The 27107-nt window shown below is 38.8% G+C and overlaps 1 protein-coding gene across 2 annotated transcripts in view; it reads right to left on the reverse strand.

Moving 5' to 3' along the window:
* The window catches only part of ntrk2a (neurotrophic tyrosine kinase, receptor, type 2a), an 86306-nt gene that overhangs the window by 15348 nt on the left and 43851 nt on the right, over nt 1-27107 (reverse strand). For both annotated transcript variants that reach the window (XM_026343180.1, XM_026343179.1), the window contains exons 14-15: nt 8341-8529; nt 2847-2977 (exon numbers count right to left, since the gene is read on the reverse strand). In XM_026343180.1, the coding sequence (XP_026198965.1) occupies nt 2847-2977; nt 8341-8529 (320 nt within the window). The remainder of the gene's footprint in view (nt 1-2846; nt 2978-8340; nt 8530-27107) is intronic.

A 27107-nucleotide genomic window follows, 5' to 3' on the forward strand; every position in this document is an offset into this window, starting at 1 on the left:
GACATAGGATATACATTTGCTTTCCACCCTCTGCGTGTTTGTCTGTGTATCAACAACACAGAAGGAAGCTCATGTTACAAATATGTGCCTTAAGGACGATGAAAAGAAATATTGGTAAGGAGGAAATGACCTGTGACCTTTCCAAGAGTGCTGAGATGCTAGAAAATGAGATATAATGTAACAGCACTCAGACATTTTTAACCAATCGTATATTATAAAGCAGAGGTTTGATCATGGACATTACAGGCTGTAATGTGATACTGTTCGATGACGATGATAAGGCGGATTTTTACAGTACAGTACAGATACTGTATGAAAGCCTGCGCTCTAATCTCAGTTTGAAATGTGATCTCGGACATGTATGGGAAATCTGCCTTGGTTGGCTGGGCTGAGTCTCCCCTGATGAGCTCTTACATGCTGAGCGTGCTATAATGATTGTAAAAATACTGAAATCACGTCAGTAGATTTCTCTTTAGTAATGGCTAATACATCATTTACGTCAAATAAAAGAAGTTTAAAAGGAAATGTCTTGGTCGTCTGGTTGTGAAACTTTCCTTAAAATGATTCTTTTATTTTTTTCAACCTTCACTGGATTCAATCGGCTAACTGAACTGTTCAGTGTATCAAATGACCACTGCAACAAATATTAATCACTCCACTGAGCAGAATATATTATTGTTGAATTCAGAGCTGTTGCTTTGAGCCTGAAACATATACTGTATGTGTGAACTATCCGAGGTCGGTGTTGCATTAATTCTCAGGCCCACAGCCATTATATTGCACTGTTAGTCATCCAGTGTGTGCACATTTGGGTCCCTGGACAAATAAAAAGCAAACAACAACCTCTGGCTGGGGAGTGTACTGAGTCACACTGTGCAAAGGTTAATTGATGGCGTGCATAAGTGTTAAGTGTCTCTGTATGGGCACTGTATGGTGTGGTACTTATTTCTGTGTGCACATGTGAAAGTGTGTCTGTGATTGATGGCAGTTCAAGGTACTATAATATGCACTAACTGTAAATCTTGCTTCTGTATTCTGACTGCCTGATTGATGGCCAACTCTAACCCCAGCACCATTATGCTCTATTAGAGAGTGTAGGTTATTGTAATGAGGTATACAGAGGAGCAAATGTTTCTGAAATGAAGCATGCCCGACAGAGCGCAACACAAGTACAGGACATGGCTATTTCAAGGAACCATGCAAAAGTTGTTCTTTCTTTAATGTTGAACAGCTCAACAAGTATCTGAACAATGGAGACAAAGTGATGTAATGATGATTAAATGCGCTGACAAATCTTGGAGCTGCTTCGTGCACATTCACATCAAAGTATTTCACACATATTAAGTGAAGTTCCATAAAGTGAGCAAAAAGAAAATGCAAATGAGTGTTCAACAAGATTACATGATCAAAAGAGAGTCAGTGTCTCTTTGGTAGTGCATGTATTTCATGATATTTCAGTTTGCAACCTAAGGGCGTCGGGATGTCAGGAGGTGACGTCAGGAGCTTTTGTTTCTATGACATTATGCATTCATGTGAAATCAACACAAAACTACGCAGATTCTGGAAACTTTTCTATTCTGGATCATCCAGAGACTTCACTGTTATCATCTCTCTTCAGATGAAAGAAATAGTCCCTTATAGTTTCTGCTTTCATGATTTGGGTAAATCCACGCTTCCAACAAGAAAAAGTGGCATCAGTGGCATAATTTATTTCCACCAGCCTTCATCACACTCTCGCTCTCTGTTGATGCAGCAACAAGACAACTGGAGAGAAATGCTGAGTCATGCCAGGAGAAGAGCAGAAGCAGTGTACTGTACTGTAAGCAGGTTGTACATTAACTAATTGAAGAAAAATCTAATAAATTGCTTGAGTCAAATCAATGAAATGACTCTAATGATTAAATGATTTATCTCCATCATGCCTATATACAACCACGACTACATCACTTAGAAACGGACGCTATATTTTAAGTGCTGATTATATATCAGCAATATATATATATTATATATTGTGTTTTCCTAGATATTACATGCATTCTGCAACATGCAGCACCTTGTTCAACAACCAAAAAGTTTGCTACCCAGGATTTTCAGGTGCATATTTTACAGAGAGCTCAGACTGAGCTGAAGCTAAGCTGGCAGCAAACACTGGTGAGCCAGCAAGCGGTTTAGAGCTAAGCTGAAAGGAAATGGGAAATGTAGGACGAGAAAAGAAGGTGGAGGATTTCAGAAGAGTCAGAAGTGTCAAAGTAAAGACAGAGGAGAGAGAAAAAGTGCTGCAGGTGAGGCAGTTAGATGTGGAAGACAGAGGAAGTGGAGGGTAAAGGAGAGAGAGAGTGGGAAGGAGGGGGTCTCTAACAGTTCATGTATTGTTAATGAGAAGCTCTTAACCAATGAGATCCTGTTTCATAGCAGACCAGCAGAAAAAGTGTGCTAACAGTACGGTTGATGGAGAGAAGGATGGATGGATAAATGCGATGGGAGGGTGCACCCCGACTAACCCCGGAAGTCCGTGGTTTGAGTGTAATTCCACCTTTCAATTACAGAGAAAGTCTCGAAAGGAATAAGTTTCTAACAATAGCAGAGGGAATGGAGGTGAGGGGACGGCAAAGCACAGACACCAAATACTGTGCTGACGCCACATATAGGGTTTTATTTCCAAATGTCACGTATCCATTTCAGGAACATAAGATTAGCCGGTGTAAATGTATTTCTGAAGACAATAAGTCTGTATTCAGTGATAAATGATGAGATTCATTTTAGAAACAGCCATATTTGACCTTTTTTGTTGCAGAAATGTATTACAGTAAGAATTGAAAATCAAACTATTTCAACTTCCAGATTACCTTGACAGCCACAAGTATCTTCTCCTGATCAGGTGAGAGGTTGTAGCACTCAGCCAGGAAGACCTTTCCGAAGGCTCCCTCTCCCAGCTCTCTCTTCAACACGATGTTGTGTCTCTTAATATGTTGCACGACTGTTTGACAGAGACATGAACAAAGCAGTAAAAGTTTAGAAATGCTGCGAACCACATGAGGCCATTGGTTTAAAGTAGAGAACACACTGCAGGTTATATACTGCATCTACTGTAGTAGTCAACTTATCATCCTCTTTTTGTTGTTGTGTTTCTCACTCTGCCAAGTTTCTTTTGTTGCCTTAGTGAAATTGGCAGATAGAAGATCATTATTTAATAGGATATTTTTTGCTGTTGCATAAATATTTTCTGTTATCGTGTATATATCACATTGATGCTACAGTAAATAAGGTAATTCACAGTTTCGTTGTGTGTTAATTTGTTCCAGATTTCGCTGTGCCTCTCTGCTTTCTATATGTAATCTCCTCTTGCCTTCTGCTCACCCACAGTTGGATCAGACTCTGCAAACCTACTCTCTTTTGCTAAATAACTCATGACTCCATGCCAGCTGATTTATAGAGAGTTTGGCATCTAACCATGATACAGATACAAGGTTTTTATTCTCCAGGCTGATTAACAGCGTGGTGCCCTTTCTATAACCCAGCTAAGCTCTGCACATTTGACTGTGGGCCTGATCTGGAACTGGCTGCGTGCAAGTGCAAGGAATCCACATATCACCCTGCGATGCATAGACTTGGAAACTTCTTGATCTCAGACACACACACACACACACACACACACACACACACACACACACACACATAGAGAGAGATATTTATCTGTGATGTGATTAAGAGGTGCATTTGAAGAAAAGCTGTCCACTCAGAATATCACATTAAAGCCCAGCTAGACTCTGAGAAGCTGCATCGATCTACACTGTAGGCTACTGGGGTCCACCATAACTCAATATTGTGCAGACAGAGAGAGAGAGAGAGAGAGAGAGAGAGAGAGAGAGAGAGAGAGAGAGAGAGAGAGAGAGAGAGAGAGAAAGAGAGAACTGGTCTAAATCAGATATTCAAAACCATCTAATTGTCAGTGTAAGATTGTGGTGAAGGAGAACACACCCACCAAACTGTTTATGTGCATCTACACGTGTGCTTCTATAGATGTGCAAACGTACCGGATCGAATTCTCTATGTGAGCCCTGCCTCCTAGAAATAACCCTGAGCTAGTAGTTTATTAGCTACTTGTAGCAAAAACGAATGCTGTCTAATACACCGGTCCTGCAGTATATTCTCCCATCATGATAATGTTCAGATTTTGCTCAACCTGTTTTCGAAAGTTATTGATTTTAACAGCAGCTTTATGTTGTGCTGCTGTTGGACTGTACTGCGTTCTGTTTGTGTTATTCAGCCTCCACTCAGTGATATAAAAACGCCTTTTAGTATAACGCAGAACAGTGAGACAGCATCACAACAACCGTACAGTCTAATCAATAACTTAATAAACGAAACAAGTCATGATTTGTTTTATTTAATCCACATCAATCTTCCCCCGAGGGCTTACTGTATGTGTCTGAACACGAAGCTTTAGTTAAAACAAGTGGATATTATTGTCCGTGTGCAGACATTGTGGGGAAGACAAATGAAATATGTTGTCACACTATAATTTGCAGATGTTTTCTATTTATGATTTGGATTGTGAGTCTTTGCTGCTGTGAAATATAAATATACAAACAGGATGTCTGTATGTAGCAGTATCGCTACACCATTGTTTCTGCATTTACAGTGAAAAACCCAACAAACAAACGTTTGGCCTGATTTCTTTTTTTTTTTTTTTTTGTATCTCAGACTAGACAGTTTCCGATCTTCAAACCTCAGCAACTATAACACACACATTTTAAATGACAACTGTGTGTTTTGAGATAAAATGTTCCAATTTCCAAGACCAAAGTGAGCGGTGTGAAAAAATTATCTCCGCCTGAACGTCAGCTCCAGACTTTGACTTCACTTCACTCCAAAACTTTAATGTTATTCCTTTTAAACCATTCAGAGGTCAACTTACGCTTATGCCTGGGATCACCGTCCTGCTGCATCACGGTTGACTCATCATTATGGGACATTCTCTCAAAAGGTTTGAGGGTCGTCTGTGGTTAAGCGGTCATGACCTCACCACTCTGATGCCATTTGGTGTCTATTTAATAGTGGAGTTTTGCATAATGCACATTTCCATTGATGTTTAACTTTGACCTTTTGTAACTTTCTGGTTGAGTTGATGCGCTCTAGCTACAGTAGATTAGGTTCGTTTTGTAAGGTCGTCTATATTTTTCACTGTTGTTCCAGTTCTTCTCCATTTGTTAATGGAGTAACTGTGGATCTCTGGAGTCCCAGAGCTTCAGATATAGTTTTGCAATATGCAATTTGGCAATTATCATTTCAAGCTGTCTTTGCTGAAGATGTGGAGCAGCAACAGAAATCAGGAGGGGTGTCACATATTTTTTTCACAGCGCGGCACATTTCCGATCTGTCCCTCGTGACACCACTTCTTCAGTTCAAAAACAACAGTTGCAGATCTCCCACAATTCCCTGTTCGGCAGCAGCACATAATAAACCTACATCCCCACAAGACAACTACCCACCATTTAGCCAGCTAATTACCTCACCGCACCATTTCCTACTATGTGCATTTACCCATGAAAATTCCTTGCACCACTTCTCCTTAATTAACAACATCAAACAGCAAATAAATTGATGTGTGCAGACCATTGCTTCCTGTACTGATTTTTTTGAACATCCCGCTGTTTATTTTTAGATTTACAATATTTTATTGTCATTCATTGTGCATTCGTGTATTCAAGATTTGTATATAATAATTATGCACAGCAATCAACAACTTTCAAAATAAAGTTATTTTATTTTTTCTTTAGCATTATTGTTCATGCATTCTGCCTTCCAGCTGTTTCTCTTTCCTACTTTCACTCTGCTTTCATTATTAAACTGTGTGTGCAGTGCTGCACATCAGCAGATACATTACTCTCTGTTTTTTTAAATGCCCATTTTCCTGCTTAGCGTCTTCATTTTCCCTCATTTAGTATCCCTCCATCCAGCCTCATTATCTTACTCTCACTTTGTCTAGTATCCCTCTGTTAGATCATTTATTTCTCCCTATCGCCATTTTAGTCAGCTGCTAAACGTATCACTTCTTAATCAACATCCTCTAAACTTTAACGACCATGCACATGTTCGTCCTCCACTGTGTTGCTCCCTCATTCTTCCTGTCACTTGTTTACAACTGCACAATATTAATATCAAGATGAATAATGTTTCGCATTTAACACTTCCGCTCTGAGTTTTTTCCATGTGTCCTATTCTCACGTCGTCCAATCTCTCCATGTCTCCTTATAGAGACACCTCTCACACTTATCCTCCTTAATTAACCTCTCACAAACAACCAAAGAAATTAACGTCTCGGGACATAATTATTCCCTGTTTGCCATCTGCACTCTTCTTCCTCTTCTCCTTCCCTCATCTGCTCGCAAAATCTTTCCATGAACAGCTTGGAAAGCTTGTGTTTGGTAGTTGAACTGAGCAATGTGATAGGTCAAAGACACAATCATGTTTGACAGATGCACTAAGCACAGGTCCAACAGAGACTTGAAACTTCTCTCCTTCAGATTCCTCATGAACCCAATGTCATGACTGTTCTTTTTTCTGATACACAGTCTTTAGACACCACTCCCAAATACACCTGAGGGTGTACTGGAGCTAATTGTGACCTAAATTTTCATCGCCTTAGTGTGTGTGTGTGTGTGTGTGTGTGTGCGCTTAAATGGGTGTTTTCAAATACAGTACGCACGTGTTGACTTATGAATAACATTTTCCAGAACAATGTTAATCCTCACTCCCTAGATACAACATAATACAAACCGCAAAAGAGCTGCTGGGATGGAAACGATGGAAAAATTGAGAGATACTGTGCACAAGGCCATGAGGAAGGTGTAACATGAAAAAACAGGAAACAGAAAAAAGCACCTTCAGTTCAGGGCTGCAGTTTTATAACCAAAAACTAGAATTGATTCATTCTCTACAATGTAAAACATGAACATACTAAGAACTTTGGGACCCTTGGAGAAATATTATTAGGAGCCCTCATGAAAACACTGATGTCACTCTCATGTCTGTATGACTAAACCAGAACTTTTTGTTTGGAAATTAGGCTTAACTGCAACTTCTTAATAACGCATGTGGCGCACGTTTCTACACTGCTAATTCCTATGATGTTGTTATTGTTAATGAGGTTTTCACTGCAGAGGTAGGCTGCACAACAGAAGCTACTCGTCTCTGTAGAGATGGTGGAGCTGCCAGGATGAGGTCTGTGCCATCTTCTAAGTAGAAATGTGCACCCGCTACTGATTTCTGCAAAATTACAGGCCACACGCTGGTTGAGACCACAGAGTTCAGTTCCTGGCACACGACCTAGTGCCACTTTGCCAAACCATCTCCATCAAAGGCTATTGTACAAGTCTGAAAAGGCAGAGTGCCAAATAATCGGTGAGATACTTTGAGTATTTATGCTGCCTGTCTGTGAGTCAAAGACGCACTCAGAGTAATAGTTGTAATGGCTGTAATATATTAGAAACACGCGCACAGGCACATACGCGTACACAGCAGTGTGTTATTGACTTCTATTGATCCTCTGTGCTTTCATTCTTGTCTATAGACTGTAAATCCCCCTCTGTGTTTCAGTTCAGTGCTGAAGGGGTCCGCCCCCAATCCCCCCTTATTATTACATGGTACCGCCTCAGCCTTGTTTTTTTTTTTTTTTTAAAGAGGGCCTAATGGTGCACACCCATACACACATGTGCTGTACCGTAATTTACTGTGACACAAGGCCAGTGCCTGGAGAAGCTTTTATTACTTGCCAATAATCATAATGTCATCTTGATGGACCAGGTCAATATCTGTGTGTACTCGCTGTCTCTCTGTTTGACTGTTGCTCTCTCGCTGCCTCCTTCTGTACATATTTGTCTTTTCATCTCTTCCTCTTCATCTACCTCCCGGTTCCTTTGCTTGCCTTCTCTTTGCCCTTCTGTGTCATCCTGTAGCGGCTGACGGACTCTTGTATGTTTTGCTTTTTGTGACTATGGTAATCTATTTGTATGAGTCACACATGGATGTCTCCAATTTATGAATGGATTTGTGCCTACCATATGCTGGGGCACACAAAGAGAGACACATGCTTGCATATAAATGGATTTTCTATTTCCCACTTCTCCCTCAGAACTGACAACTTATCATTAGCAGCACCACGGTCATTGCCATGACAGCAAGGGAAGATGTTGCCATGGTAACCCCTGTGTATCACACAGGTATAGTGAAGTTAAATATCTGGGAGCACAGCTCATAACTGACTGACTAATGTTTTTCTTTGTTTGTTTTTGTGTAGTTCATGCATTTGTTATGTCAAAGATGAACAATTTTACTTACACGTGTCAGTTTTGAGCAGGCTGTTTGTGCTCCTGAAGTATTGAGGGTTTTCTATCACTGGGATCTTGGTCATGCCAATGATTACTGCATCCGGACCCATCTCTGAGGAGGAAGGAGTGTTGCTGCCGTTGGAGACGTGGTGAAGAGGAGAGGCAGAATCATCATCGTTACTAATCACTGAAGATGGTCCTAAGAGAGCAGAAAGACGGTGGATAAGCGGTGCTGAGTTCAATCTGTTTATCATATCTTTACAGTGATTGTGAAAGAACATTTCATTACATGTGCAAACCATGGTAATAGTATGAGAACAGGAGATAATTAATTGATTTGTTAAGCTGCTGTTAGCAGAGGTTGAGGAGATAGTCCATAAAGTAGGGAGATTACCCTTTATTAAAGGTTATTTCCAGTAGTTAGCGTAAGCTAAAATTTATACCTCAAAATGATTTACACTACTAAAACACTGCTCTTTCAGGAAGTAGAAATTACTACCTTCACACCCCACCTAAAAATTGGACCTCAAAATTGTATTCAGGTTGGCAAAGAAAGTGTATATCATTGGGCTGACTATGAGCCCCATTGCACTAATGTGCAAGAAAACTGTAAAGAGGCAGGTGTCACAAAATTTAATCTTGTTTGGATGAAAACACACTTGCAAATGTGGAAAATAAGTGACTAAGCCCATAAGAGGCCCATTAGAGGACCAAGCCAGAAGAGTAACACTGGGTACTTTTTGGCACCGTGATTTTGTTTTTCATTTGAGGCTCTGCAGCATTTTATGACATTAAAGATAGAAATCGACAACACTGCACTTCTACAAAGCTGGAGGTGAATCTAGAAACATGAAGGAGAAAAAACTAAGAAGTGGAATATTATCATTCTAATGAAAACAAACTCCAAAAAACAACTTTTTCTATATCATATTTTTAAATAACTGAGAATTCAGTCAGACTTTCAGTGCACACATTGCTGTTTCCTACAACAGAAATATTAAAAGCACGAATACAGTAACAACATGAAGCTGTAGGTGCTGAAAACATGAAATAGGTGGGATGGCATGAGTCAGAGACTGAGCCCTACCCTTTTACAAAAAAATGGTTTGTTTTGGCAACAGAATTAAGGTGTCATAAGTTTCTAATTAAGACAAACAATCCATTGAGTTGATTCCGTGTTCACACGTTTGTCAGGTACAATAAACTTTCTTGACATTGCTGCTAATTGTCTGTGTCTTCAGGTTGAGTGCCAAGACAAACTCTTCTTCCTCACACAGACTGCATCATAATATCAAATAGCAGCTAAATTTGCAAGTGCATACAGGCACACGCTGGCACACACTCACGTCTCGCTTACAGCACGCACACACACACACACACACACACACACACAGAAATAAAGCTGTTAAAAATATACCTGTGTGAGTTTACCACCTTTAACACCTTACTGTAACCATACATCTCACTGCTTAATATACAGAACAAGACCTTAAAAACATAGGTTCATATTTTTATGAGCATTGGTTAAAAATAATATCCACATGCCCATACGTATGTTGAAGGTACATGCTGACCACTGTAAAGCCATAGAAAGATCAAACCCACAGTCCTTACTCTGTACTAAACTACATTTAGTTCATCTGAAAATAACAGACTCTCAGCACTATGAGTTACACAGATCAGCCCAGGACATTATGTTTTTTCTCTTTCATGTAGTTTTTTTTTTTTATTCCCTTTTGTTTTATCATCCCCCACTGCAGCTCAGCATACACACTGTCTGCAGAAAAAGAAAAAAGGAGTATTGAACTAAACCACAAGATACCCATTTGATTAATCTACATCAGAAAGTAGCACCCTCTTATTAGTGTCTACTGAAATCTAAAAGTCATTTGGACTCGAAATTAGGGCTGCGGATTTTGTCCCTCACAAAAGCCAGTGTGGACTAGATGAATGTTTTCTACTGACTTGAAGCCAATGCAAATCTATTCTTCAACTCTATCTCACTTTTCTGTGTATAATTTAAAGCCCTGGTTCCTGCAGTGACTCCCTGTGAAGCGAAAGGCTCACTACACATCCCACTGAGAACACTCCACACTGTGGTTTATTCTAGATTCAAGTCTCTTTGTGCTCATTGTTTTGTGTAGTTATTTTGTTAGTGTGAGTCCAGTACGGTTTTCAGTGACTTTCTGTACAAAACTGTGATATGAAAGTTTTCCAACCAGACCAAGGTTGAAAGTCGACTGACTTTCACTCAGCCTGTCTGTCTGATGACATGGCCCCTTATCCCAATAGACCTTTACAGGATATTCTGTATATGTGGTGCAAATAATAAAATTAATTCTTGCTCAATCTTATGTAGCTGAGTTGGTTTCCAGGTGATATTATTGGTTATGCTGCCACATTTTAAGTGTTATTGATATCTGATGCTTTAAGCTGTGAAGCAAAAAAAGTCTGTAGTGAAAGATTATTATATTAATTATTATTACTATTGCATGTATCTCAACCATAAAGTAGGGATGATTTTCTTAATGTCTACTTTATTTGCCCACTGCAGGGTAGTTTCTGCCATGGGCAAATATTACTAGAGCTTAGTGAAACTTTACTTTCTGTTTAAAAGACCTTGTCAATGAGAATATAGCAAACGTACAAAAAGGCTAACCCACCCCCAATATAACTTAATGATAACTTGTAAATTATTGATTACTCAAAAACCAGAAAAGACCTGCAAATCAATGCTTCTTAATGTGTTAATGCTCGTGAGTAATTGTTTATTTTATTCTTAACTGTGGACAAAGCAATTTGTTTATGCTGATTTAGGGACGTAAAAAATGGGAAAACTGTGTGTGTGTGTGTGTGTGTGTGTGTGTGTGCAAGGGCCTTTAAAAGGAGAATAACTGGATGCTTCCATCTAGTTTTTGTCTTTCATCAGCTCTTCACCATGTGTCAGCTGAAGAAAAATAACACCAGAGACAAGTCAGAGCACGGATCCCATCACAGACAGAGAAGCATTATTCGGAATTTCACTCACGCACACCGAGCGAACACAAAGCACCGTCCTCCTCTAGACCTCTTCAAGACATGAGCATAAGCCTGCAAACATTGTATTATGAGTTGAGAATAATTTCCCATGTGCGCAAAATACAGTCAATGTATTCCCTCTCATGTGGTCGGTTGTGCTGAATTATAACTCTGGCTGACATCGCTCATTTCCTCTGTCCCTGGCCTCATATCAGGCTCAAGTGCTGCTGACAGAGCTTGATTGAGAGCAAGAAACAGAGAGAGTTTGTTTGTGTGTGAGAGTCTTAACCAGCTGGTGTGTGTGTGTGTGTGTGTGTGTGTGTTGGTGACTTGTGAGAATTGAAAAGGCGTTGAGGGAGAAAAAGAATGAGAACGAGAGAACAATAGTTTTTTTTTTTTGTTTTGCTTTTTTTGCATGCAGAGATGTGCGAGCTTGTAAATGTTCATGTGTGTGTCTGTTGGCTGTGATGTCTTCTGGCAGCATCTTTTTGTGTCCAGGACTGCTCTTGAATGTTAATTTGTTACTTTGAGTAAGTGAACCTAAAGACTGATGAAGGGAGAGTGAAAGATAAATACCATAGAAGAGCAATGGGCGAATTAAGTAAATAGACCTAAATTGTTTGCTTTGGATTAGATGCTCTTTAACATTTTGACTAATATGTTTTTACAAATAAAAGAACATAAGCATTTATTCATTTATGCTGCGTGTTTGCATAAAAGTGAAAGTAATAAATAGATAGTCAACAACTGGCTACATTTCTATAAAGCAAATTTAATCATTCACTGTCTCTGACAACTCACAAAAATAATAAGATAATTGCGACAGCGTATCCATGGTAAATGACACCAAGTAATATTACAAGCAATTTGTTTCACTGAACAACTTAAGAGAAAAGAATCTGTAAATTGCTCTTGTAAAGTGGTTTTATAGAAATAGATTTTTAGCCTTGATTTCACTGAAAATCTCCAAGGAAGATGCAAAAAGCTGAAATATTCAATATAATCTGCTGCTAACCTAACTTTAGTATTAAATAATAGTAAAACATTTAATATTAATTAATTTATTTTTGATTAAATGCATTTATATTTTCTAATTTTGTTACTCTATTGCCATTTTATTTTGTTATTTTTGTTTTCTGACACTCCTGAATAACATCCTTTCCAAATCTCTCTTATTAGACAAAAAAAGAAATCTTAGTTTAGGCTCAAGGTGTTTAATTACATTCAGTGTTTACTCCACCGACTTTATCTCAACGTAACAAAAGGAGAAAAAAAGCATGACACACACAAGCGTGCAGGTTATTGTCTGTCAGCATGTGTGTGTGTGTGTTTGTGTTGGGAGGGGCTGAAGATCATTAACACAGAGAGGTCCCAGGGTCAGATCGTTATAAATACCGTTAAGCTGAAGTCTCTCTGTGTGTGTGTGTGTGTGTGCGTGTAAGAGAGGCATGGAGCGAAAGGGAGGTGGCAGAGGATCCACTGGGAGTGACTTGGTAAAAGGGGGATGAAAAGATGTCGAGATGAGAGGTGGAGGGAGAAAGAGAGAGATGGACAGGAGAGGTGAAGGTATAAGTGGGGTCAGGTCACGACCCAACATTGTTAATAGACACAGAACTGATGTTTAAACTGGTGGAGACTGGAGCTCCTCACAGTCTGGTGAGGACAAACTGGGGTTAACAATCAATAAATGATACTGCCTTTGGTTTTAAAGTCTGGGTCAGAGGTAGGTGGCAGCGGGTGGAGCACTAAAACTGAATGTCCCTGTAAACTGAAGTACTGTAAGTAATTGTTTTCTAGTTTATTTCTTTTTGTAATAAAAATAATATTTATATACAAGCAGAGTTGTGTCTTGTTGGCTGTTGGAGCTGTAAATGGTGAATTCAAATGCACTTGTTTGAATTTAACTAAAGTTTTAAAAGGTGGATTTTTTCTTTTTTACAGCATTGGTTGACTTTATCCATCATTTATGATCATCTCTGATCTCTGATAATGTGAGATTTATTTTGGGGAAGATTAAGTCATTAAAAGTTTTATTTAAATCCATTTTTCTTGTGACCTCATTTCAACATTAGCAGTAATACTGTTTATTGAAAGGCTCTAAAACTACAGTATTACAATCCCAAACTAAGCAGCAAGTAACAACAGCAACATCGCTACAATCAAATTGAACTAATTCAGTCATATTACTTAAACTTCTTGGTGATAAGTGAATCGATAATCAGTGGAAAAGAATATTGAGGTATGTATAGTGATAATTTAAGAAGATGTCATGGTGTTAAGCAACTGATCTGATAGCTTACCAAGAACCTCACTTCCTCATTTTATTGCCTTCTAGTGAGTACAGTATGTTACTGTTGTCTTGCACATTCATGAACTGTCATCGTCGTAGAGCCTGGGGATAGGTGTGAGTGTTTTGCCAGTCGAAAAACATGTTCAGCATGTAAGCACATAATTTACTGAATTTGTACCAACATGTATCAATGCATCATACATAATTAAACCGCCTCTACAATTCACTATGTGGACTAGTTTAGTCACAACCTTAAAAATATGTTTCCAGACCTCAGCAATTAGTTTGGTGATTATGAATAGGATCAACTACTAAAATAAGAAATATATGATCAAAGCACAGCTAAGTCACGAGTATTTCAATGTAATAAATGTAATGACTGCAGGACAATACTGCACCTTCCTCAAGTTCTTGAGTACTTCTTCAGGGGAAAACCCCAAATATACACATTACTGATAAAAATAGCGCCATGTAAATGAGCCACTCATTTGCTGCTAGTTGTGATGTCTAATTCTTGATTAGATTTGTGTACTGTCACAAATGGCCCTGGTGTCTGGTTAAACAACTGTTTCTGTCAAGGGAGGATGATCAGTGCTGCCATCCAATCAGTGTACTGCTTAAGTTAATGACCTCAAAACCACACGGGCTGCTTTATTAGAGGCTGACGTTGAGTGCTGGAAATTAGACGCTCGGGGAAACGGGGCAGATGCATTTTGTCGTCACACAGTTAGTTGCTATACATCCTTGTCAAGAACGTAGAAAAGTGAACTTCCTGTTAAATGTTGAAGGGCTAATGGGATCTTAAGTGATGGGTAGTGTAAAAGCAGGTGTTGAATATTTAAGCTCCTCTCCTGTGGAAGCAGCTTCCAGTTCAGTTTCAGGAGGCAGACATATTGTTTCCCTTTAAGACTAGGCTTCAAACTTTTTCTTTTTCATAAAACGTATAGTTAGAGCTGGCTCAGGTGACTCTCCTCTCCTTTCTTCTCCATTGTCTGCTGCATGTTGTTCATGTTCTCTTGTTGGGTGTTGGTCTCTTCTCTCTCCATTTTCCACTCACGGCAACCAGTTGAGGCAGATGACCACCCACCTTGAGCCTGGTTCTGGAGAGTTCTTCCATTAAAGGCTATTTTCTCCTCTTCACTATCATCTCATGATTACTCAAGTGGGATTGTTGGGCTTGCTATATAATTTGTGGTTATATCTTTATGTTCTGTAATATCTTAAACCTCTTGTTGCGATTTGGTGCAATATAAATAAACTAAATTGAAATGCTTGTGTTGTAACTTATAGAAGAGACATGCAGTTGCACTCTTTTTTTTTGCACGTTTGCCAGCAGGACATACTCTCGCAAGATGTGAGTGCTGGCAATAAATGTAATAACGTAATTCAGTCAAAATGCAACCCTGAAGCATTGAGCAGAAATTCCCAGATATCACAGTCACTGCAAGGAAAAATATGTTGCTGCAAAGCTACAGTATCCAACAATGCTTGTTTGTCAGGCACACTGTTACACAGCTATGAATACATCCACATGGACAGACCATTCTTTAGCTCTGTAAGATGCTGCAGTGACACCAGTGTTGTTGTGGGAGCCCGGGGGTTTGGGATCTCGAGTGGATGGCAGGAGTTTTATGGCAGCAGCCTACACTGGAACTGAGTTAAAATGATGACTGTGAGTGACTGTATTGATCTCTTTAGCCTTTCTGGGTACACCTCAGACAAACCGAATCCATTTACTGCTGCATGTTGCCCAGGGCGATATATGTTGAGAGGCTATTGTGGGATTTAAGGACATCAGGGCCTGTCAGTCAGTCAGTTAAAAAAGCTTGGTTGTCTTATGTCCAGAGAGGAACAGAAAGAACAGTAGTTAGCAGATAACATACTGTTTTATGATGAGATTACTTTAATGGCAGCAGTCAGTGAGGTCAGAGGCGAGATTGGTTAAAATTTAGGGTTCAGATACATTTCAGATGTGATAATGGGCAAACTTAGATGTCAGGTGTAAGTTGAAAAAAAGATTTGACAGATTGAACAAGTGTTTACTTTTAGTTTGGTCTGTGTGGCGCATGGACGTCCACCACTTTGGTTCTAGCTGATGACGGAATATCATGAGCTAAAGCTCTCTTGAGAAAGTTTACAGACACAAGGTTTTGGCTATAAGAGAACAACAGGTCAAAATGCCAAAGAAATTAGCATCTTCTGGATGTTTTACTGAAGCAGTCAGTGGAGCAGTCACTCAGGCTTCAGAGTGAGGGCAAGACTGCTGCCACTGCTGACCTCAAAGGCCTTGATGACCCCTTAAGCCCTTCACAGTGCACACAAGCTCACACTCACATGACTGGTAACATGAACCCTGTGGTCTCTAAACTGTGCTGTCACCCCACTGAACACAGGAAACAATCTATCGATCCAGGAGGAAGAAGGATGGAGGGATGCAGTGAAGAGACACAGAGGAGAATTAGCAGGAAGGAGATGAAGTTTGAGTGAAAGAAGATTCACTGAGTGTCAGGCTGAGAATCAGAGGGATGAATGTAAAGAAAGAAAATGCAATACATAGAACAAAGACAATTACTTGCAAGAGAAACAATGTAATAGATGGAGTGGGCCAAGTAGAGGGAGAAGGTATAGTCTATAAAAGATGAGGGGACAGAAAAATTGTGGGTCGCTACAGCTGTCGAATTTCCTTGACACTGCAGATAGGTAAACGTCCACATGAATCTCTCTGTACAAGCCAAAAATCCTTCTCCTCATTGGCCTAATGCAGACGTTCCCCTTTTCTCTGTATCAACCAGTGGTAAAAATAACATTTCCTCCTCTCTGCCTCCATCTGTCTGTCTCATGTCGTGTATCCCCTTTCTCATCTCCATGCAAGTGTCTACCGCCTCGCTTTCTTTCGTCATCTTGTTTTTCCACGTCCTCCTCTCTGGCTCTCTCTTTTTCTTCTGTGTACATTTCTCAGTGTGATCTTTTTTTATTTATAATATTCAACCCACGGTCACCTTCTCATATGGCACACTAGAAGACCAATTCCTCCTACTCTGAGGTGGTCAGAGATGTGAAAAAGTAGAAACAGGGAGAGATGTGACAGAGAAAGGAAACAAGGACTCTGTGTTGTATATATTTTTGTAATATCAGGCCATCAAATAATAAATCCCAATAGCCTTAATCTTTCCAACCTGCTGAAATGGAAAGTAGCAAAGTATTCACTTACTACAAATTGTATGTTCTTGGTAGCTTGAGTATTTGCATTTTATGGCACCTTATATTTCTTACATACATCTACTTGACAGCTACAGTTTCTTAGCATATTATGTTTTAACATACAAAACGTATAAGATTGACACAATTGTTAAATTAGCATAAGCAACACAAAACACTGCAATGCAGCAGTTATAAGGGCAAGACTGCTGCCACTGCTGACTTTAACACACATATTACATTAGTTTAAAAGAAATAGCCATGCAGTAGAAAATGGAAAAGCCTTGATGACTTAAAATATTACTACCAAAAGTTAAGAGATGGACAGAGTCAAGGAAAGAGAAGATGATTTACAAAGAGAGGGAAGCACAGTGACTGAGGATTAGGATATGGCACTTATTTCAAAGGCAGAATTCCCACATTGATTTATGCCGTTTGATTTATTGTGTGTGACTGGACCTTTTGTCTTGATAAATAAAGGATTTCTCAGAACAAAATATGCAGCGACACACAGATGCACATCTAAAAGCTCTTACTCTTTTGAATGAAAAAGGCACATTTACACACAAGTAACACCAATAAATGATTTCCTTTATTGATAGGAAAAAAAGAAATCTTTCAGACTCTGCGAAGAAAAAATATCTTTTTTAAATGAACCTTTTAAGCAATTATACAGAATAGCTTTTCGAAATACAGCTTTAATTTCTAAATGTCATGACTCTTTTCTGTTGAGCTTTGCCTTTATGCTAAATGTGACATGACATACACTGCGACATGGTCGGTGTATTGTAGGAGAAGAGGTATAAAGATCGCCACTGTGCGATTACTAAAATATATAGTTTCTTTAAATTGCGGGGTGAAACATGTGCTGCAGTTGGGAGATAAACCTTTGTTTATGGAAACACATGAAAATGAGGTATGGTAAAAGTAAATCAGGCACTTGATTTCATTTCAGTCATAAAACAATAGGCATGTGTAACTGGCTATACAAAGGATATACAGTAAGACAAATAAAATAAAGATCACACACACACACACACACACACACACACACACACACACACACTCAATAATTACTTCCAGTTTATAACCTATTAAACTCTACTGTCATAGTTCCCAGTGTTAGCATTTTTTTTTTAGCTCAAACATCTTTCCAAAAAAATCGAAAGTATCCAATTTACAATGGTGAAACGTCAAATATGTACAATAGTGTGCAAAACATAAACAATTGAACCCTAAAAGGAGCTACGGCAGCATCCCATTCATAACAGCTGAACTGGAAGGAGAGCTATTTAGAACTAATAGCTAGCATGTTGTTGAACACTCAAAAAGTTTATTTATACAAATGTATAAAAGTTGCCTAAAAATTCAGTTAGCTGACAAAATTCTGAACCAGGTAGCTTATATAAACCAAATATTTCTCGTGTAGCAAACCCTGATTAAACATTACTGACCTTTGTTCCTTTTCTTTCTAGGAGTTCGATATTCAGCCAGTTAGCTTAGCTTAGCATGAAACAGGAAGCTGTCCACCACTCACATCTTTTTGTTTTTGTTTTTTTTTTTTTTTAGATTAAAAGACTTTGTATTATGGATTTGTTGGAATGGATCAAAGTTGTGGCGGCGGTCTCCTCTGCTATCAAATTACTCAACTCTATCTCCTCTCTATAGCTTTTAAAGTTATATTAAATGTGTGTATAAGTATAAGCTGAACTCTTAATTATAAATATTTATATGTAACAAGTCATCCAGTCTTCATTTTGGTGAGGTTGTGTGAGATGGCAGCTGCAATTTTGGCATCTGATGCTAATGATCTAATAATAATAACATACTTTATGGATCCCCTTGGGGAAATTGTTGTTTGTAGAGCTGCAGTAGATGATGGTGCTACTTTTGGAGGGACCTCAACATGTAGCCAGGACAAAACCAGGAATCAAAGCAGTTACCCTGGTTCATAGCCGACTGCTCTACCAACTGAGCTGACTGCTTTAAGCTATGGACGCCTTAGAGATCATGTTTCCTGTGTTTAGATACAGGTATAAATCCCAGTTATATATTAATATAACTGATATGAAATACTTATCTTTGTTATAACAGTATATATAAATGTTACAATCATGTTGCTGCTGAAGAGTTTTGAATATTTCAGATATAGACTCTTTCGGTCTTTCTTTCTTTCTTTCGGTCTTTCTTTCTTTGTCTTTCTGTCTCTTTTTGTTCTTTCTGTCTTTCTTTCTGCACAGACGTACACACAAACACCGCCCCACTCACACCACTGACACACAAAACACATCCAGTCTCCCAGCTCCATTCACTTTGACTTTGCCATTAATTGCCTCTGATTTAATTCGATTGATTTTATTCACCTTTTGTTTTTGTTTATTTTTTTTTTTGCATTTATTAAACATTTGCTCTGATGGAGTTTTTATATGTAATTTAGGTTGTGATGCCTAATTAGCTCTTTGGCAGCTTGATAAGCCAAGAGGGATTGTAACGTAGGGTTTTCTACTAATTATAAGCAAATTCGTCTTTTTGTATGAATATACAAATGAGCTAAATCCCCAAACTAAACTGGTTGTGAGAGTTTACTGACAGTTCCTTTATTCTGTCCTTAATTTAATCAAGCTTTGTGAGTTCACTGCATTTCACACATTACTCTAGCTTTTAATCTACCACCATATTTTGCAAATTGGTAGTTGACAGACACTGTCAAAGTATATGTAAAGTATAAACACTATCTGCAGTTTAAACAGTTAATATACCACAATATTTGATTTTTATCCATCAGTAAAAGTGCGTAGTCCCTTTTTTCTTATTAATGTATGCAGTCTCTGCTGAAGTGCACATTTTTAACATAATGTGATTTAAAAACATCAGAAGGTGTTTTTTTTACTTTCAAATGAGATTTAGAAAGCTGTTTGACTGTATGGGGCTCTAGATAAACAAGGTTTGACTCTAAACAGTGATTCACTTCAAATATCTTCCCCCACACGAGTGGAAGTGTCTGCATTTTAACCCTGTCACAAATATTACATGTCACATATTCCCCACATATCTGCTCTGACCTCAATTTGAGCCAACACCGCCTCTCTCAACGTTTGCGTGTGTGTGTTTGTGTGACAGGGAAAGTCATTCCCTGACATGTGCACATATGGTGGACTGTAAAATGCTACCTACCCTCCATGTGGTGTCCCATGCTGTGATGCACTCGTTCACTTTGTATGTGCATCAAATGCTAAAAAGTGCATAAATACTTTATGTTATATATTTTCAAACATCCACTGCAGCCTCAACTGTTAAGGATTTTAATGAGTATACATATTGTGGGCCTTTATGTTTACCGTGTGACAGTCTACACATGTGTATCATAATAGACAGATGTGCATGAATGACTGCATCTGTTTTTCAGAGATGAAACATGGGTGGCAACTACTGATTTATTTAACAGAGGAACCTCAATTCCTGACCTTGTGTGTGTCAGTGTGTGTGGATACTGACAAGGTGTATGTTCCCTAAGGAGGTTCAGACAGGAAATGTAACACCTTTAACATTTTGCACTGTAAAACTATATAAAATGTACCAAAAAAATAATTCGATGTATAGAGCCACACAAAAAAAATCGTGCTTCGTGGCAGCTGTGCTTGATGTTTTGACAGGTGTGGTGAATACCTGAGAAACTAATTTGATGGTTAGGCAGGAGTTTGAGCTCTTAGTGGTTCCTAAGCTGTTGGGTAGTATGCTCCGCTACCCCTGGTTTTAACAGTCTGTAATAAAGACTTTCAGAGAGCTGCCCAACTCATCACGTAGTTATGCTTTTTTGCATTTCATGCACGCAAGAGCTAGATAATTGGAAGTGAATCCATTTTCTTTCAAATGCATTCCTGTATCTCTGATCACTTTTATTACTCGCTCTAACTGTGACTTGCAACATCGTAGGCTGCACTAAGAGGAAGCCGCTGCCAGATTCAAACAAATCATCTTTTCTTTTTTTTTTTTCAAAGACCCTTTTTCTTCCCCTGTCTGCAAAGTAGTGTTGGTTACTCCATTTAATGAGCCTCAAAACTTCTTCAAACTGTTCTGCTTTGTTCTTTTCAGTTCAGCAGGATCACCAAGAGCCAGAGCAATGGTTGGATGTATATGTGTTTAGATTTTGTTTTATTGTATAGGGGAAGGCAGGCTTTAAACAAAGACGATGGTCTGAATTTAAACAAGATCTTGAACACAGCATTATTTACCAAGCTAGGATTGGGGGCGTGGGAGAAGGTTTTGTGTGGTGTGAATAAAAAAATACAGGGATATCTGCACCGGGGGGTTTGAGTGGTAACAAAATCAGGAGCCAAGGTGCCTAAATATGCAGAAGTGTGCTTGTGTAGTGGGTTGGATGTGTACGTAGGTATTCTGGGAAGATCTATGTTCCTGTCTTTGTGATCTAAATAATTCATCCAATGGGAGGCTTTCATGTGTCTCTGAAGGCTGTCTCTGATTGGTTCCCAGTATCCCAGCGCTCCACCTGCTTCTTCTACCTTTAGAGGTGGATAATGGGCACCATCCACCCGTCCATGCTACAACCACTCCCTTCATTCCTTATGCTGGTTTTTGTTTTGTTGGTTCAATATGTAGATGCCCCTCTTCTTTATCAACCAATTTTCCATTTCCGCCCTTTATTCTCCCACACACACACACACATACACACACACACACACACACACACACACACACACACACACACACACAGCCTTGTCTTTATTACATGGTGTGGACACAAGACGGGACCATGCGTTCTGGGGACCACCCTTTCTGGGGGTTCTACAGCACTGCAAAAAATCAGGTAGGATCCTGGAATGGAGCTAAATGTGCTTGTCACTTTAAATTGCTAATAAGACAAAGTAGAGTTCCATGCTCTGACTAGACACCTCTTTCTGGGGACTTGTCTGGTATTTGGTTACAGGTGGGGTCACAATATACACACTGTCTTGCTTTTCTTGCTTTATGTGGACTTATCCATTTTATATGATATATATAATGGTATTTTATGAATATATTGTCATTAATGGGAACAGCACTTCAGTGGAATTGTTTCCATTCTCTGTTTACACAAAGTTACATTTCTCCAATCCAGTTATTTTTTCCAAATAAGTGCGAGGCAGATAACTTTCATATTCAAAACTTTAATTTTATCTTAATCTTTCTAAATCTTTAATAATTTTCTTACTGTGGATCCTGATAATACCACTTTTAGTAAAAAAAAAATATTCTGGTGCAGCTGTTCATTTTTAGACAACATTCTGCTTTTGCGCATCAAATAAATAATAAAAAAAAAAGATTACATAAGACTTGTCAATAAAACAAATGAAAAACCTAATTATTGAAATAATAAAAGCAATTTTAGTTGCAACCTTGTAAAATTGTCCTATTTTGTATTTGAACCACAATACTAGTACTAGAACTAGTATCAAAAATTAAGACAATCCAAAACTTTACTCTTTCTAATACAGAGTATTTGATTGCTTAACAAGATAATGGAACCAACAGTTTAAACAAGCTTTAGGGGATCATTTTAAACTTTTCTCTTGAGAGCTGTAATTCGATTCTTAATATAGAATTTTATGGCCGACCAATCTCTGTCTTTGAGCGCTACTTTCTCAAGTTCAAGACACTTATCACAGTCGCTTTTCCTTGGAACCCGACATGAAGTGATAAAGGACATCATGTGCTTCTCCACGGCATGTATCTCCTCTTCATCCCATGTCCTTCTCTTGAAAGGTTGGCGACCTGTACAATTACACAACCCAAATGAATATTTGTAATATGATTCTCTATGTAACTGCGATGGGAATGCTCTTGATTAACAAAAATCATGTTAAGACTTAAAATGTACTTGGAGACGACAAGATTATGTATCAGAGTTAAGGGGAGAAGCATAATGCTTAAAAATCTTCTGCAACAGATAAAATACATTTTCATGCAAACAAAATAAAAAAAATTAAATTGTTGATAACGTGACCTCTCTTTTTTGGTGACTTGTGATGACTTGTGGTGGCTTGTGGAGGTGTTATAGAGCCCTGCTGTGGTGGCGCATCACTATGGTTTGCATCTGGCAATGTTGCCTTGTCCTCTTTCCTCTGACTAGATGTAACCAGACACTCTGAAAACCATAACCATAAAAAAAGATTAATGAATAAGTATTAACATTTATAGTATTTATGTGTGAATATGAGAACTATGGAACCTTTAGCAATGAGAAGAAGTAGATCCTAAAAATAAGATAAAAAATGTAATAACAAATCCATCACAGTGTTACTAATTACAAATTTCTCTGTCAGCTGGACACACCCTGTTCCCTAGATTTCTCTGTTTACATTAAGAAAATTTCGCTTTATGTGCCTTTCAAGCTATAGAACATATTAACAAATGTATAAAAATAATTTTCACTACCATATTTGTTTACACTCATGCTTTAGCCAAGGAGCTCTAATTTGTCTGCTGATATTTAAAATGCTGCACACCAATTTTTAACAAAGCACAGGGAGCACATTCGTCCAGTGTTAGCCTCTCTTTACTGGCTACTTGTTGGTTTTAGAATTCATTACACAATTTTGGTTATTAATTAGAAGACTCTACAAGTTAAGAACCTGAGTACATTTCTGAATTGTTATGCCCACAGTCTCTTTCTCAGATCAGTTAACTAGTGTTGATGAGATTTTCCAAAAGCCTGACTTACAATGAACGGAAATATAACCTGGAATGTTCTCCTGTCACTATTAGGTTATCTGGTTCAGATAACTTAAAGTCTGGTTATAAAAAGGAGGAATCCTCACCTCTCTGAAATAGAACCAAAACTATATAGTTTCACCATAAAGGAAGATTTGTTATAGAGCTGATTTTTTGACTTACTTACTCTTGCATGGTCAACCTAAAAAACTGTAAATTATAGGTACATGAGCAAAATCCAAGGGACACTGAACACTTGTTCAGCACTCTCAGACAAAAGAAATCCTACATTTGGACATCTATAAAGTACATGAGACAATTTTATGGGTATTACTGAATGCATAGCAATGGTTACATTTAGAACAATATAACAATGCTTACCTTGTGAGTCTGACTCATATGCTGCTCCAGTGTCGCTGTCCTGCTGCACACCTTCTGTGGAGGGTTAGAAGAGCAATTGGGAGGGAGGAGAATGGCTGTTAGTGAAAGCCGAATACACCTTCTTTAATTCTGACATACCCCAGTAAAGGCAAAGTAATTACTTTAAAGATTAAAATCTATAAAGAAAGATAGATAGTACCCTCTGGATCAATGGTGATGTCATCCAGGGTTTTGCCCTTGAATTCTGCCAGGCGACCCTGGTTCACAGCCATGAGGACTTTGCTAATTTTAGCAAGCTGGAGGGTGCCCTCAGGAAGTCTGTAGAACTGCCGATGCACTCTTATGTCATGGCCAAGAAAATCAGCTAACTGATCTAGTTCTGTGTTGCTGAGATTAAGAACTTGAGATAGGGTTGCTGTTTGTTTACGTAGTTTTGTAGAGGTGAGACTTTCTGGAGTTGTTGCTCCACAAACCTTGGCAAAATGTCGAAGGCAATCAGATCCACGGTAGCAAGTCATTGTAGATGGTCTTGCAAACAAGTAAGTGTTTTTCTCCAGAACCCCACATTCTTGGCGTTTGCTGACAAGCAGATCCAATGCTTCCTGCATTGCTGGGGTGAGAAGGACAGGAACTTTTCTCCCCCTTTTTCCTCTTATCTCTATTCTCCTGAAGTGTTGACAGAGCTTCTTTTCCAGATCTGAGAGGGCTTCATTCACATCTTCCTGAGGGCCTGATGAATTTTGACACAAATATGCAGAAAGAGGCATTTTTGACACCTCCCCTGCTCTTCGCCGATTAAACAAAATGACTTGTGTCAAAGTAACCTTGGTAAGCTGTGTCCAAGTCTGAGGGGAGGTTTCTTTGGACAAATCATTGTAGAAGTGTTGTTGCTGCTCATCTAAGTAAGAATGGAGAGTCTGGACATCTTTTGTGTAAGGAAGCAAAAGAGGAGAGTTCCACTTAGACTCCTGCAATGTTCTTAGAGATGCAGCTGATATCATTTCATTCCATCTGGTTTCATAGACTCTGCGGAAAGTACGAGCATCTTTCGCTGCACTGTAGTTGCTCTGTACGTTAGCTTGGCTCTCAAGAAGCATTGAAATCTTCGACAAGGTGTGTCCAATTTTGAGAGCAAGACTTGGGCACTTGTATGTATTTGTTTCACTGTCATAACCTGCTAGATGTTTGACTGATTGAACAACATGCATGAAATTTGCAGGCTTGATGTGATCTTGAATGGTTTTCAATGAAGTCATTTTTCTTGAGGATATCAGAAGCCTTCCCAGCTCTCTCAGTTTTTGACGAATGTATTCATGTTTGCCAGCATCATATCCAAGCCTGTTGTACAGATGGTCACCAAACTCCATGATAGTAACATCAGATTTAACTGCATAATATACTTCATCTTGGACCATTTTGTTCAACAGCTTCCAAACTTCTTCTTTGACACCAGGTGGTGGGGGTACAGCGAATGCACAGAGTGCCTGGACACGGGTTTTCCCAGGTTTTTGTTCAACAGCTGGCTTGAACTTGCACGTCATCCTGTGTCGCCACAGGACTTTCTTGGTGAACAAGCCTTGACAATATACACAATGCAAGAAATCCTGTGCTGAAGAATGCTGTTTTGGTTGCTTGCGAGGAACAAGCTTTCCAGCACCAGAATTTAATACCTCAACATTGTGTGCAAAGTTTCCTCTGTTTCTCAAATGCTCCAGATGCATCCGTCTTTCTTTTGAGCCTTTAGGAAAAGACAAAGCCAGTGCAACCTCTGGTTTATTGTGATGAGCACGTTCCAAATGCCTTGCCATTTTTAGACACCCTAACTGACAGTACAAACAATACTGCTTTTTGTTGTACATTCTTGACCCATTCTCTTTTTTACAAACAGCAGGAATGAAAAGTGAACCATCATCCACTCCATCTTTGGTGAGGGAGGAGGTACTATCAGGAAGATTGTTCTCGAGTTGAGCTGTTGACTTTTCAAATTGTTTGGCAGTGTCCGCCCTTTTACTCTTCTTTGATGTGTGAACGCAATTGGTTGTAGGACTGCTTGAAGGACGTCGTTTACGTCTCCTACCAGAGTTTCTTTCTTTTTTCTTCTTTGAATTGGGAAATCCGACTGTTGCCTCTGCCTGTTTAACTGGCTTAATAACTGTGCTTGTATCTGTACTGTCAGAAGAATCTTCAATTGTCTGAGGAATATATTCCTCTCCACTGCCGTTTGAAATGGGGTCAAAAAGCTCATCCGAATCAAAATCAAGTTGTCTGTTCATCTTTGGAAAAGAAAAATTGAAAGTGAGCACACACATTAAACATATGCTATGCACACACTACTTAAATTCTGCAAATTATAAGTAAAAAAATATTTTGAATATGTCCTCAATGTATATTTTTCTTACATGTAAGCTTTTGGTTCTTCTCAGCCTTGGGATAAAATCTCTATCGTGTTCAGAGAGATCAGACTCAGAAGAAGGACTACATGCCTAGAATGCCCCAAAGTTAGTTAGTTTCATTTATCGTAATGTATAGAAAAATTATACAGGTGTGTAGTAAAACAATTCATTTAAAGGATCAAAATATGTAGTAACATATAACTGACACGTTGGGTTTAACTGGACAGGACTATCTTTCCCTGGACCCCACAATGACAACACACCTGACAGGTGTGTGTGGGCGAGAGGGAGTGGTTATAGCTGGTCCCCAGAACGTTTTAAAAACACAACACTGTGCTAGCCAGAGTAATTATGACTACATACAGAACTGTGCTACTCTAAGAAAAGCCCTCAGTAGATGCCACCTGCTAATACTGCACATTTGACTAGAGTACCAACAATCAATCACAGTCAAAAATACTGATAACTAAAACATGGACACATAAAAGACTAGAAGTAAAATCCAGCATTTAATTACTACCTGAATCCTGGAGACTGACATTCTCTGAAGAGTCTCCTCTGATGTTCTGGACTCCTCAGCCTCAGTAGATTGAGCAACAGTTGCTTGTTCTTCAACCTATGGAGTGAATTCAACATCAGTATTCAGCACATGATCAGCGTTAACATTTACACTAATAAACAGTGCATTAGGCACATATAAACAGAACCAATAAAGGATGTGGTGATGTAATTGAAATAAAGTCTCCAACTCAAAATAAAACGGACATTTGATAGGTTCAAATTGGTACA

This window comes from Anabas testudineus, chromosome 9 (assembly GCF_900324465.2).
Source record: "Anabas testudineus chromosome 9, fAnaTes1.2, whole genome shotgun sequence".
In the NCBI taxonomy this organism is placed as follows: Eukaryota; Metazoa; Chordata; class Actinopteri; order Anabantiformes; family Anabantidae; genus Anabas; species Anabas testudineus.